The sequence below is a fragment of the Argentina silus genome, assembly GCF_951799395.1.
Source record: "Argentina silus genome assembly, chromosome: 13".
In the NCBI taxonomy this organism is placed as follows: domain Eukaryota; kingdom Metazoa; phylum Chordata; class Actinopteri; order Argentiniformes; family Argentinidae; genus Argentina; species Argentina silus.
This window is the reverse complement of record NC_139667.1, coordinates 13076369-13088920: the sequence shown is the minus strand read 5'-3', so window position 1 is coordinate 13088920 and position 12552 is coordinate 13076369. Positions and strand designations below refer to the sequence as shown.

Genomic DNA, 12552 nt, shown 5'->3' with positions numbered 1-12552 from the left:
GGGGCGGGAGGCAGAACCCGCTTGCTGCTCTCTCTGCTGAGTTGGGTGAATGTGATCCTGTGGGTCACTGGGCTGGGCCCGGGTCTGGCTGGACATAGAGTTATAGGATTCCTAGAACAGACGTTCCAATACGAAGTCAGCGTGTCCATTTTGGTGCCATCTTTGGTGTTCCGTTCGAAATTGCCGTTGTCTAGGGATGCTGTATGTTTGGTAATTGGGTTTCTGTGTGGCTGGTCTGCACCACCGGTCTCGTAAGCCTGCGTCCCTCCGTCCTTCCCTCCGTCCAACAACGTGAATACAACACTCACACAACCCTAACTACTCTCTGACTGAACTTCTTGGTCTTCAAACCCTCCCTCTCCCTCCTCACCAAAACAGATGCCAATCAAGCTGAAATTATTATTATTATATTATAATTTCTATTGCAACACACACACACCTACATACACACACACACACACACACACGCGCGCACACACACACACCTCGTCAAACAAATGCCAATCAAGCTGAAATGATATGTCTCCTCTCCGGACCCCCCCACACACACACACCTCGTCAAACAGATGCCAATCTAGCGTGTAGACGCAGGCAGTGGGCATGGTCCCAGGATGGCAGGTGTTTAGAGGACAAAGGAGCGATGTGTGTGAGTTATTAGGATGTCCTCTGCTTTACAGCCTCTCAGAGCAACAACAACACACTCTAGCTCAGTAAAACATGAACCAGGTGTACTTCTCTACCAGCCGAGGGAATGGGAGCCACACACACACACACACACACACACACACATACACACACACACACAGAGCTTCTTTAATATCCCGAGCACACTACGTTCTTCACTCTCCACTACCCCCCCCCCCCCTCCTCTCTCTCTGCACCAAGGGGATGTTATTGTGTGGTGTGAGCTCAGCTGTAGCAGAGAGCTAGGGGAATGTGAGGCGTACTCTAGTCTGTACTGTAGTAGCTTCTACATTCATCACATGCACTGGTGCCTAAAACAATAAAACAACTGCTTGTTCTTTCTCTGGTGTGTGTTTGTGTGTGTGTGTGTGTGTGTGTGCGTGTGTGTGTGGAAAAAAACAGCTTGTTCTTTCTCTGGAGTTTCACGCCTTTAGTTCAGTGCTTTAATACAGTACACACTTTAATACAGTACACACTTTAATACGGTACACACAACAATACAGTATATACAACAATACAGTATATACAACAATACAGTACATACAACAATACAGTACATACAACAATACAGTACACACAACAATACAGTACATACAACAATACAGTACATACAACAATACAGTACACACAACAATACAGTACACACTGCACACTAATTTTAATGGTTGCAGATCACTGCCAGTAAATGATAACAGGAGACTGGCTTCTGTCTCTTCATAATCAAATCCTGTGTGTCCATTGGATGCATGTCAATGTTATCCTTTCTGTTCTAATTCTATGACTTCCCCTCCCTCCCTTCCTCCCTACCAGGCCAGCCCAGGATGGATGGCGTGGCCCCCCAGCCCTCCCGTGTCATCATCAGTGACCGCCCTGTGATGGTGACCACCTCCATGCCCCCCTCCCCACCCAGACCCAGCCCCCCTCGACCCCGTAAGGCCAACATCGCCATCCTGGAGGTGAGGTCTGAGCAGGGCAGGAGACATCCACAGCTCACAGTGCAGGTACGTCAGCGTGGACCAGGGGAGGCCGGTGGAGGTAGAAATCGGAGGACGGGCTTGTTGTAATGCATGGAGCGTAATGGAGGAATGGTATCAAACATTCCATTCCATGCATTACAACGAGCCCCGTCCTCTGATTTCTACCTCCACCGGCCTCCCCTGGACCGAAAGGGTTAACAGTATCCCCGGTTTTAAACTGAATTAAATGGTATTTCTCCTGTCGATCTTTTATGCATAACCTTTGGAAGTTACATTTCCATAACGTGAGCCTCACAGGCCTCTGCATACTGTATAAGGGGTCATGTTTTTATAGGACATTTTGTCTGCCATTTCTGCTGATGCATCTAAACTCTCCCCCTCTCTCTCTCTCTCTCTCTCTCTCTCTCTCTCTCTCCGTCTGTAGATCCAACCCAGTGTGAACATCGAGCCTCCCACCCCCAGCCCAGCCCCCTCCCCCTCTCCTCCTGCTGCGTTTCCCCCCCCAGGCATCCAGGTACAGAAAGACCCCCCCACCCCCACCCCCCACACCCCTGACCCCCTCGGTGAAAGACGTCAACTTGGTTTAAATGTCATATTTCTCCCTCTAGCTTTGTTTTGAAGTGTAATTCCTCTCCCCTAGCTGGCTGGCTGATTCAAGGCCAAACATAATACGGTAAAAGTCCTGGCCCAGCCTCAGAAGACCAGTCAGGCAGTCAGCCAAATCAGCTAGCCAATCAGTCAGTCAGTCAGTCAGTCAGTCAGTACCCAGACCAGGCCTCTACCTACCCAGTCAAAGCTGTGGTTGTTCTGCTCTGCAGTGCTACTGTTAGGCCCACCCGTCTGGCCTCCCTCACCCCTCTCCTCACCCTACTGCCCCGGGACAAAAGACCCCTCCTCTCCCCTCCTCATCTCTCCCCCACCCCCCCCCCCCATCCCCCCAGAATGGGTCTCCCTTCCTGCTGAGTCCACAGCTCTGGTACAAAGGAGCATTGAGAGAGAGGTGTAATAGTATCCGTACTGGGAGAGAGGGGGAAAGGGGGAAGGATGGAGGGAGAGGGGGAAGGATGGAAGGAGAGAGGGAGAGGTGGAATGGGTCGGGGTGTGTGTGATGTCTGCAGCCGCCAGTCTTCCTGCTGCTGTGGTGTTACCAGAGTGTGTGTGATTTATGATAGCGCTAGCTACCCTTTCCTCAGTAATGGTTCCATGCTGGCTGCAGTGTGTGTGTGTGTGTGTCCGTGTGCCCCTGCGTCTGCGTCTGCACGTGTACATGTGCGCGGCTGTGTGTGTGTGCGGCTGTACGGGTGTGTGTGTGTGTGTGTGTGTGTGTGTGTGTGTGTGTGTGTGTGTGTGTGTGTGCGGCAGCGTGCCTGTAATGCGTCCCCTATCCCAGCTGGTTTCAGACCAGTGGAAGGCTATAGAAGGCTATTTGGCCGTCTGAGCTTGGCCCTGGGCCAGACTTCTGCTGCCATAGGAACCATTCATCCCTGCTCTGCTCTCCATGCAGCACAGCACACTGATGAGATGGGGAGGGAGGGAGTGGGTGTGTGTGTGGGTGTGTGTGTGTGTGTGTGTGGCAGTGTATTAGTATTTTTTGGGAGTCTGCGTGTGTGGAGAGTGTGAATGTGTGTGTACGTGCGGGCATTCGTAAGTGTGTGTGTGTGTGTGTGTATGCATGCATTAGTAGTTTCTGTGTGTGTGCATGCACAGAGAGAGTGAAGCGGTGTGCAGTGTGTGCATGCATACGCATGATGCGTGGATTAGTATGTTCAGTGTGCCTGCATACGTTGTGTGTGTGTGTGCGTGCGTGTGCGTGTGTGTGATGGTGAATGTGTAATAAGGCTTTGGAGCCTGCCTGCAGTGCTCACACCCGCCCACCCATTCTAAAGCCTGGCCAGTGGCCACAGTCACACACACTCAAACACTCTGCTCCAGTCAGGCAAGGCAGGCACATCTGGTTGCCTGGCAACGGATGCGGCTCCTGGCTCCCAACACATTGTGTGTGTGTGTGTGTGTGTGTGTGTGTGTGTGTGTGTGTGTGTGTGTGTGTGTGTGTGTGTGTGTGTGTGTGTGTGCGCGTGTGCGCGTGTGCGTGTGTGTGCCTCTGAGAGGACAAAGCATGGCAGTAGAGAGCCAGAGAGAGAGAGAGAGAGAGAGAGAGAGAGAGAGCGCTGCTATATGACTCCCACTGCTACAGCTGCTGCAGTGAGCATCCCTGGCCAACAGCATCCTCCTCCTCCTCCTCCTCCTCCTCCTCCCCACACTGACTCATATCTCCGGGTTATCATGTCCCTGGAGACGCGGAAGGATCTGTGATCTGCTATTCACAGTGCGTAGGTGGTCCGTAGGCCTGTAGGGCTATGCCTTGTTTTTCCTCTCGCTGTCAAAAAATTGCCTTGTCACCCAGTCGACCCCGGGAGGCTGGTGGAGGCAGGCACCTGCGGCCCGCCGGGCCTCCCCTGAAGTCAGCTCGGCGTCTCCTCGGTGCCCGGTTCTGAATGGGCGGTTATACTTGTTGTATTTTTTTGCCCATTGTTCGACTTTTTCGATACCTAATGTATTCTTTTGTACGCCGCTTTCAGTGGGCTTTTCAGTATGCCGGCGGGCCCGGCCGTCCGCGTCGAGGCATCGAACAGGCGGGCGGCGCCGGAGACTAGACCAGAGCAATGGAGAGCAGAGCAGGGGCGTCAGGATCCTCCATTATTCACCTGTCCCCCCGGTTGGTTACATAAATGAAAGCCGCTGTTCAAAGCCAGGGCCTGCCTCCTCTAGCAGAGAGAGGCTGCAGTACAGTACTGTTGTTAGTGGGAAATGAACAGAGTCTGCCCAGCATGGTTGTCTGTCGTCCCACTTCAAGTCATGTTCATTCCTGCTACTGTACTCTTTTCACACCGCGGGCTCCGTCCGAGACTAGAGGTTTAAAAATGGATGATGGGGATAGATCTGACGCTCGTTGGGTTATTCAACGGATTCAGAAAACACTGGAGCCGCCCTCGCTCTCAATGTTTCTGGTTTCTCTGAAAAGTTAGGAACTTCTAAGCAATTGACTGTGTGTGTGTGTGTGTGTGTGTGTGTGTGTGTGTGTGTGTGTGCGTGTGTGTGTGTGGGGGGGGGGGGCTTGCTCCTGGCTCGTACACTTTCTGTAATTGTCTCTCTCTGAGGCAGTGATTCACCTGGCCCATATTGACCTGCTCTGCCTGTCCATCTCTCTCCAGTGCTCTCCCCCTCATCTCATCTCATCTCTCTCTCTCTCTTTCTCTCTCACCGCCTCTCCCTCCCTCCCTCCCTCCCTCCCTCCCTCCCTCCCTCCATCCCTCTCTCCCCATGCTGAATGTGAGGTGAATAGTAATGAGAGCTGGAGTTGTGTTCCTCTCTGCAGCACTTGTCTGCCCTCGCTCCACTCCTCCAGCAGAGCACAGAGACAGGCTGCAGTAGGCTTTATCTGCAGCCCAGCCGCAGTCCACTACACACACACACACACACACACACACACACACACACACACACACACGTACTTATGCACGTATGCATGCACGCATATGTACACACACATGTACGCGCATGTACACACACACACACACACAAGCGTGCATTCACACACACACACACACACCACACACACACACACACACACACACACACACACGCTAGATTTCAATCACATTGTGTCTGTTAAAAGTCTAAACATCATTACGTTCACTACATACAGGAGCTGGCTAACTGAGGTTACAGTGAGAGGGGTGAGTGAGGTCATTGAAAGGGCTATGAATCAAGTTGGAAGGTTTATTACATTAGTGCAGAGTGCACTTCTCTCCAACATGCAGAGAGAGTGCGTATGGAATGGAACACTCCTGTGCGTGTGCGCGTGCGTGCGTGTGTGTGTGTGTGTGTGTGTGTGTGTGTGTGTGTGTGTGCGCGTGCGCGTGCGCGTGCGTGCGTGTCCTGATGCTAATGTCTAATATAGACGAATGGTAGCCTCCTGCCGTGGGTCTGAAAGGAATGATGCAGGATGGAGAATACCGGTTTATTGTTTTACCGTAGATTCATCTGGACAACTGAAAGGATGCGATTGATTTAGATCCCATCGACTACCCTCGTATTGATGATGCTGTGCTTTAGAAATGAGCTTCGGGATGAATTGAACACGCTTCATAATTGGCTCCCTCTCTCCATGAGTGTTTGGTTTTATTGTTTACGGTCAATATCGGGACACAAATCTTAGAATGTCACCACGAGCCTATCAATAATAATTGGATTTTCAGGCATTTGTCTCCCCTCTGCATGAACTGCTATTAATTCGTCCATTACTGGAGTCTGTAGTCAATGTGCTGTCAGAGCAGGAGCCAGTCCGGCGTAGGAGCTAGACAAAGGGGAAATAAAGGACAGTCATCAACTCCTCCTCTTGTTGCAGACTGTGGAGGAGAGGCGCGGAGTGGAGGAGGACGAGGACGAGGAGGAGGAGGAGGAGGAGGGTGGTTTCCCTGGGACAGATTTCCTGGCCGTTGCTGATATTACCCAGGTACTGTACTGTAGATGGAATCCTATAGTGTGTGTGTGCGCGTGCGCGCGCGCGCGCGTGCTTTAGTGGGTAGTATGTGCCTTCTGAGTTACTGGCTCAAGGGCATGTAGAAACCAAGTCCAGTGATTCTTCTGCTTCGAAGATTGAAACCCCCCTCCACACACACACACACACACACACACACACACACACACACCTCCCTCCATGTTCACCTCACCCTCTCTGAAAAACGGACGAAAATACTTGAAAAGGAATGGATCCAATGAATATATTCATCATTCATCTGATTTTCACAAGGGTCCATCACCTTTGCATTCCAATGATATAATGGAATTCATAGTGACACACAGCTTTGAAACACCTCTCTCTCTCTCTCTCTCTCTCTCTCTCTCTCTCTCTCTCTCTCTCTCTCTCTCTCTCTCTCTTTCTCTCTCTCTTTCTTCCTCTCCTCTGCTGCCCAAATTAGACATGCGTTTTCACGGGTACAAAATGGTTTTTAATTTCTTTCCATGCTGCTGTCAGTGAGGCTGTGTCACGTGATGTTACTCTAACGGTAGTTGTGCTATGTGTTATTCTCCAGCTCATCAACAGGGATGTACAGAGGGGGGAGTTGCAATAGGATGTATGAATCAACCAGGGAAGGCTGGTGGAGGTAGAAATCGGGAGGACGGGGCTCATTGTAATGCATGGAACGGAATGAGGAATGGTATCAAACACGCGTGGAGGAATGGTATCAAACACCATTCCTCATTCCGCTCTGTGCAATTACAATGATTTCTACCTCCATCAGCCTCCACTGGAATCAACATATGCCGTCACTCAGACAAAGCCATAAATATAAGCCCCTCCATACCACCACCCCCCCCCCCCCTTCCCCCTATATTAGTCACTAACAAGCAGAGAAAGGCTGGCCAGCAAATTGGCCTATTGTGGTGTTCCACATGGTCATACAAGGGCAAACAATTAGTTAACATAGAGAAGCTACAACTACCATTAGTGTGTGTGTGTGTGTGTGTGTGTGTGTGTGTGTGTGTGTGTGTGTGTGTGTGTGTGTGTGTGTGTGTGTGTAGGTACGGAGGCTTAGGAGCTGTACTGAGAGCAACAACAGGCTTGCTGGTTGACAGAATAGAAGGACATTTGAACAAAAATGGGAATTGTACTGAGGAAAATGTGTGTAGTTCCACAGTGCCCCCTTTTGGTCAGAAAGTGAACTAGATTTTCAGACAAAGCATTTATCTGTGGCATAAGTTTAGTCTAGCATTTTTCCCCCAGTTTGTCCTGTTAAATCAGGACTCACAGTGAAGGATATATTTGCTGTGTTAGCAGCTTACGGCTGTTCCTAATAGGTCGAATTGGTCAAAATATACATTCTTAGCATTTTCCCCCTCAAAAATATGCAGCATCACGGTTATTTGTTGCCATGTAAGAAGAGCGATGGGTCCTGTCTGCATCCTGATAAGACCTGTTTGGTTGTGATTAGAACCTTAGAAACTACTCCCCCCTCCATTGATTGTGGTGGGGGTGGAGGGGAGGGAGGGGAGGGGAGGGAGGGGAGGGGAGAGGGGGAGTTCTACTCCTGGCAGCAACGCAGCGTTCAGCTGCTGAATCACTGTCACTGAGTTGCCCAGACTCCCCTCCGCGGTTTTCTTGAGGCAATTAGGATCAGATATATATCGTTCCAGTAATCCAAACACTTCGAAAAAATAGTTGAAGCAGTTAAACGTTTTTAATATGATATGGAGAACAATTTACCCAGAATTAAGCCTTTTTATAATCGCATTCTTTCCCCTTAAAATCACTCTTTAACTTCTCCCAACAACCATATAAAGTGTTAAAGTGTTTTTTAAAACCCACCCAAAACAATACTGCTAGTCGAAACAGAGACATCATGTAACACAGTCTGGGGAGTTACACAAGCGCCTGAGGATGCCAGCTACTAAAGTGTCTCCCTCTCTAAACAGCAGCCCGAACAGTTTTCCCCCCAGTTTTTGCTGAAGTAGTAAACTTCAAACGGTCTCCCATTTGGCAGGCCAACCCTACTTTCTCTCTCTCTCTCACTCACTCCCTCTCTTTCTTCCACCCTCTCTCTCTCTCTCTCTCTCTCTCTCTCTCTCTCGCTCTCTGTCTCTCTTCCTCCCTCTCTCTGGAGAGAAGCCATTGGAAATGAGAGAGTATTGGAAATGAGAGAGTACAGCCAGCTTGACACAGACTTCCCTGTCTAAACTGCCAAGGAATCTGCAGTAATGCAAACCAGACACCAGAAACCTCCTAAATGGTCAGCAGGGAATGCAAAACCAAAATCGTATTTTTTCTTTTAAATGTTTTCTTGAGTTATTGACAGTTGCTCGTTAGTCCAAAATACATTACTGTCAAGCAGAATGGACATGTATTAGAGCAGAGCAAAAGCACAAGCCTGCATGTACACTGTACTGTACAATACAAGATTTTTCCTCTATCTAGGTCAGTGATCCTCACTCCTGGTCCTGGAGAGCTGCAGTACTGCAGGGTTTTTCACACCTGATTCAGCTAATCAAGGTTTTGAAGATCAGTTGATGTGTTCAGGTTTGATTCTGTAGCACTCGGCTGGGACGAAAACTTGAGTATCACAGCTCTCGAGGTGAACACTGTTGACTGTAGCACCAACAACCTATCTCTCTTCTCCTCCCTCCCTCTCTCCCTCCCTCCCTCCCTCCCTGTAGGATCCTGAGGAGAGTGTGGAGCTCAGTGATGCTCCCATAGAGCTGAACGGCCAGGCCTCTCCTCCTGCAGCGTTGTACCACGGCCCAGCCTTCCCCCCCCAGCCTGCGGAGCCCCTCCCTCCCCAGGACCCCATCCTCTCCACCATCCAGTACAGAGAGACCATCGAGAACAGGCTGGTCGACTGGTGAGATATTCAATGTTTGATACCATTCCTCAATCAATGAGCCCATCCTCATTACAATGAGCCCATCCTCTGATTTCTGCCTCCCCTGACATGGTGGTACAGTAGGTTCACTCACAGGCATGTGTGGCTCCTGGTCCATGGTACAGAACAGAACCGGGGTTCCATACAGAACTTAACTGTTTGTGTTTCCTCCCTAGGGTGGAGCAGCAGCTGATGGCCAGGCTGATCTCAGAGATGTACCAGCCACCCCCTCCAGCGGACCCAGCCCAGAACCACTCCCACTCCGACCCAGAGGAGAGTTCTGCCTCTACCTCAGACATCGGTGAGCACAGAGGAGGCCTGCTACTCCAGGGTTTATCAACTCTAGTCCTGGGAGTAACCCCAATGTTTCATGTGTTTGTTCCCACCCAGCACCAACACGTCTGATTCAACTCATCAAGGGCTTGATGATGATTAGCCGAGTCGTTGAAGTAGGTGCGTGCTCGAGCCGGGTTGGAGCAAAATATGACAACCCAGGGGTTATTATTACTGCAGGACCAGAGTTGAGAAACCATACTGAGAGATGCAGCTGAGAACAATAGAATGTGGTAGGTTAGCTAGCGAGCGCTGTCAGGTCCTCAGGGATCTGTGGTGGCGTTATGAGTACTGCTGACCAGCTGATGACATGCTAAACAGTACTTAACATTAAATAGCCACAGCGAAAGTATGTAAAACCACAGACCACAACCCTCTCGTTCAGGAATCCTCTAAAATGTCACGGTTTTCTAAAAACAAGCTTGCAATGTTCTTGATTTCTGTGTGTAGGCTATGCGTGCTAAAATTGATAGTTGAACTTGAACTTTCAGCTATTTCCTGTCGCCCCGCTGGCCTAAATAGCTGACCATGCCTCCCTGTTGCACCAGAGAGAAAGCTATGTAACTACTGTCCATAAGTCTTCATCTCATCTCAATTCAGCCTCAATTGTTTCGTGCTGTGGTCAGTAAAGGCATGCCAAACTCCTCACGATTCCATGTTCTCATTAGACCACTGATAGCTCTCTCACACACATCTCCTCCACCCAGCCCCGGTTCTACAGTACAGCAGGCCCAGGGGAGGCTGGTGGAGGTAGAAATCGGAGGATGGGCTCATTTTAATGCATGGAATGAGGAATGGTCCATAAATGTTTTTTTTATGAAACCATGATGAGCATCATTACCTCTGGATAGATCTGAGGGTTGGTGTGTGAGATGAGCCCCTGGTCCATCTTAGCCAGCAGGGAGAGGATGGGGTCGCGGTAGGGGGGGATCTGAGGTCTCCTCACCTGGCCCTCACTGGGGGGGTCATAGTCCTGTAACACACACACACACACACACACACACACACACACACGTTTTAAATGACCAGTCCAACCCTCACTCAGAACCATCTACAGTATATAGAGATACAGTTTATATATATATTTCTACCAGGGGAGGCTGGTGGAGGTAGAAATTGGAGAACGGGCTCATTGTAATGCCTGGAACAGAATGAGTACCATTCCTTATTCCATTCCATGCATTATAATGACGTCCTCTGATTTCTACCTCCGCCAGCCTCCCCCCTGGAGTAGGCTCCAGCCCGGTCTCTATGGAGACAGAGGCAGTGTAGTTAGTGGGTCATTGAGTCTCTCACACTCTCATCTAATGCGGAGGATTAATGATGTATCACTTTTGCAGATAATGTCTCCATGTCTCCGACCACTCAACTGTTGTCAGCAGTTTTCTTTCTCCTGACTCTGCCTTTCCCTCTGAAGAGCCTGTTAAAGTTAGGGAGAAGAGTGGGCGTTTCGGCTAATCCAATTTCAGCTCTTATTATCTTGTTTTAACTCTCCTTTTTTTCGCCAGTTAGTCAGCGTTAAGGCCGGTCAACCCTAGAGTCAAGTCAACCACGATATAATGATATGGGTGGGTCTTTTGAAAGCTGTGGTCATCATAAAAAGTGGTAACGAATAAGGATATGTGGATCTGAATATCTGCAACAACCTGCGCTGTTACCTGATGTGGTGTGTATTCCATATTTTGGCTGCTCAGTGAATTACTCTACCGGGACAACAACGTGATTGACTGACTGACTGACTGACTGACTGACTGACTGACTGACTGACTGACTGACTGACTGACTGACTGACTGACTGGCTGACTGACTGGCTGACTGACTGACTGACTGATTGTGGTGTGTGTCCAGTGGAGACTGCAGGAGGCGGGGGTCTCCAGCTGTTTGTAGACGCCAGTGTGCCGGTGGACTCGGACCTGATCAGACAGTACGTCAACGAGGCCCTGGCTGAGACCATCGCTCTGATGCTGGGGCAGAGAGGGGACCAGGACCAGGACCAGGACCACAGACCTGCAGCCCCCGCTGACCCCCCACCACAGGTAGGGGTAGGCGTGATGGAATGTGTACCCACACCGTGGTGCAATGCATTCGATGTTTGATGTGTTTTTCAAGGGACTAAGTGCAATTTTCCACATTTTACAAGAGAGCCAAAAACAAAACATTGATTCTGTCTGATTCTTTCTTTATGCACTCTATTTCAATCCAGTTAAGGATCTCAGTCAGCTCTTCACCACTTATTAGTTCTCAAGAGCTTTCTATTGATGTATACAGTATATCACTATGTAACCCTTTGTGCACCAAGCCCTTGTTTTGTCAATATGCATCATTGTCACTTGTGCTTGTTTCTGTCCCTATTCAAATAAACCATGAATACTGTCATCAGTAGGAATGATAGCTGTCTGAACTAAAGCATGTCCAGATCTGGGACCACACTACTCCCTGACTGGATGTTCCTCTTATGTGATGATGTTCTTCCAGGAGCGTGTAGTGCCCACCCCGGTGCCCACCCCAGAGCCCAGTGCCAGTCCTGGGGTCCTCAGTAGAGTTGTGTCCCCCCTGCCTACCCCCGAGCCCTCTGACCAGGCCAGCCCAGAACACACACCCAGAGACCCCCAGCCAGCCCCACCACAGACCTCTACTCCTGCAGGTCTGACTGAAACTACCTAGGAACTTTACTTTACTTTACCAGTCTGCCAGGTTATGTTTAATTGACCTGTAGGTCTGACACTAACTAGCTGACGAGTAGAAAGTCAATCTGTATCTCTAATAATGAACCACATTGTGTCACTGTCATTGGGGCCAGGAGTTTTCCAGGTCAGGTCAAGTGGTGTGTAAATACTCCTGTGCCCAGATTGACAGCCAGCCTAGCCAATAAGAGGTTGGCCTGTGTGTGTGTTCCTCTGTGATCTCAGAGCCGGTGGCGACCCCCACCACCACCCCGGCCCCCTCCCCACCCAGGGTGAGCCCTGAGCCTCCTAGCCAGAGGAACCACCCCTGGGGGGACGCAGAGCTGCCCCTGACCGAGGAACAGCCCCACATTGACAGCCTGGAGCAGACACCGACACAGCCCAGCAAGCCACTGTGAGTCTGACTGTCTGTCTCTAATAGCTGTCTCTCTCTTGTTCTGTCTGTCTGTCTCA

At 50.1% G+C, this 12552-nt stretch overlaps 1 protein-coding gene across 1 annotated transcript in view; it reads left to right on the top strand.

Moving 5' to 3' along the window:
* kiaa0586 (KIAA0586 ortholog) overlaps nt 1-12552 on the top strand; it is a 98347-nt gene that overhangs the window by 54021 nt on the left and 31774 nt on the right. The window contains exons 16-24 of the mRNA XM_083683549.1: nt 1495-1685; nt 2086-2224; nt 2603-2637; nt 6070-6177; nt 8877-9061; nt 9259-9383; nt 11264-11451; nt 11891-12059; nt 12325-12493. Of these exons, the coding sequence (XP_083539675.1) occupies nt 1495-1685; nt 2086-2224; nt 2603-2637; nt 6070-6177; nt 8877-9061; nt 9259-9383; nt 11264-11451; nt 11891-12059; nt 12325-12493 (1309 nt within the window). The remainder of the gene's footprint in view (nt 1-1494; nt 1686-2085; nt 2225-2602; nt 2638-6069; nt 6178-8876; nt 9062-9258; nt 9384-11263; nt 11452-11890; nt 12060-12324; nt 12494-12552) is intronic.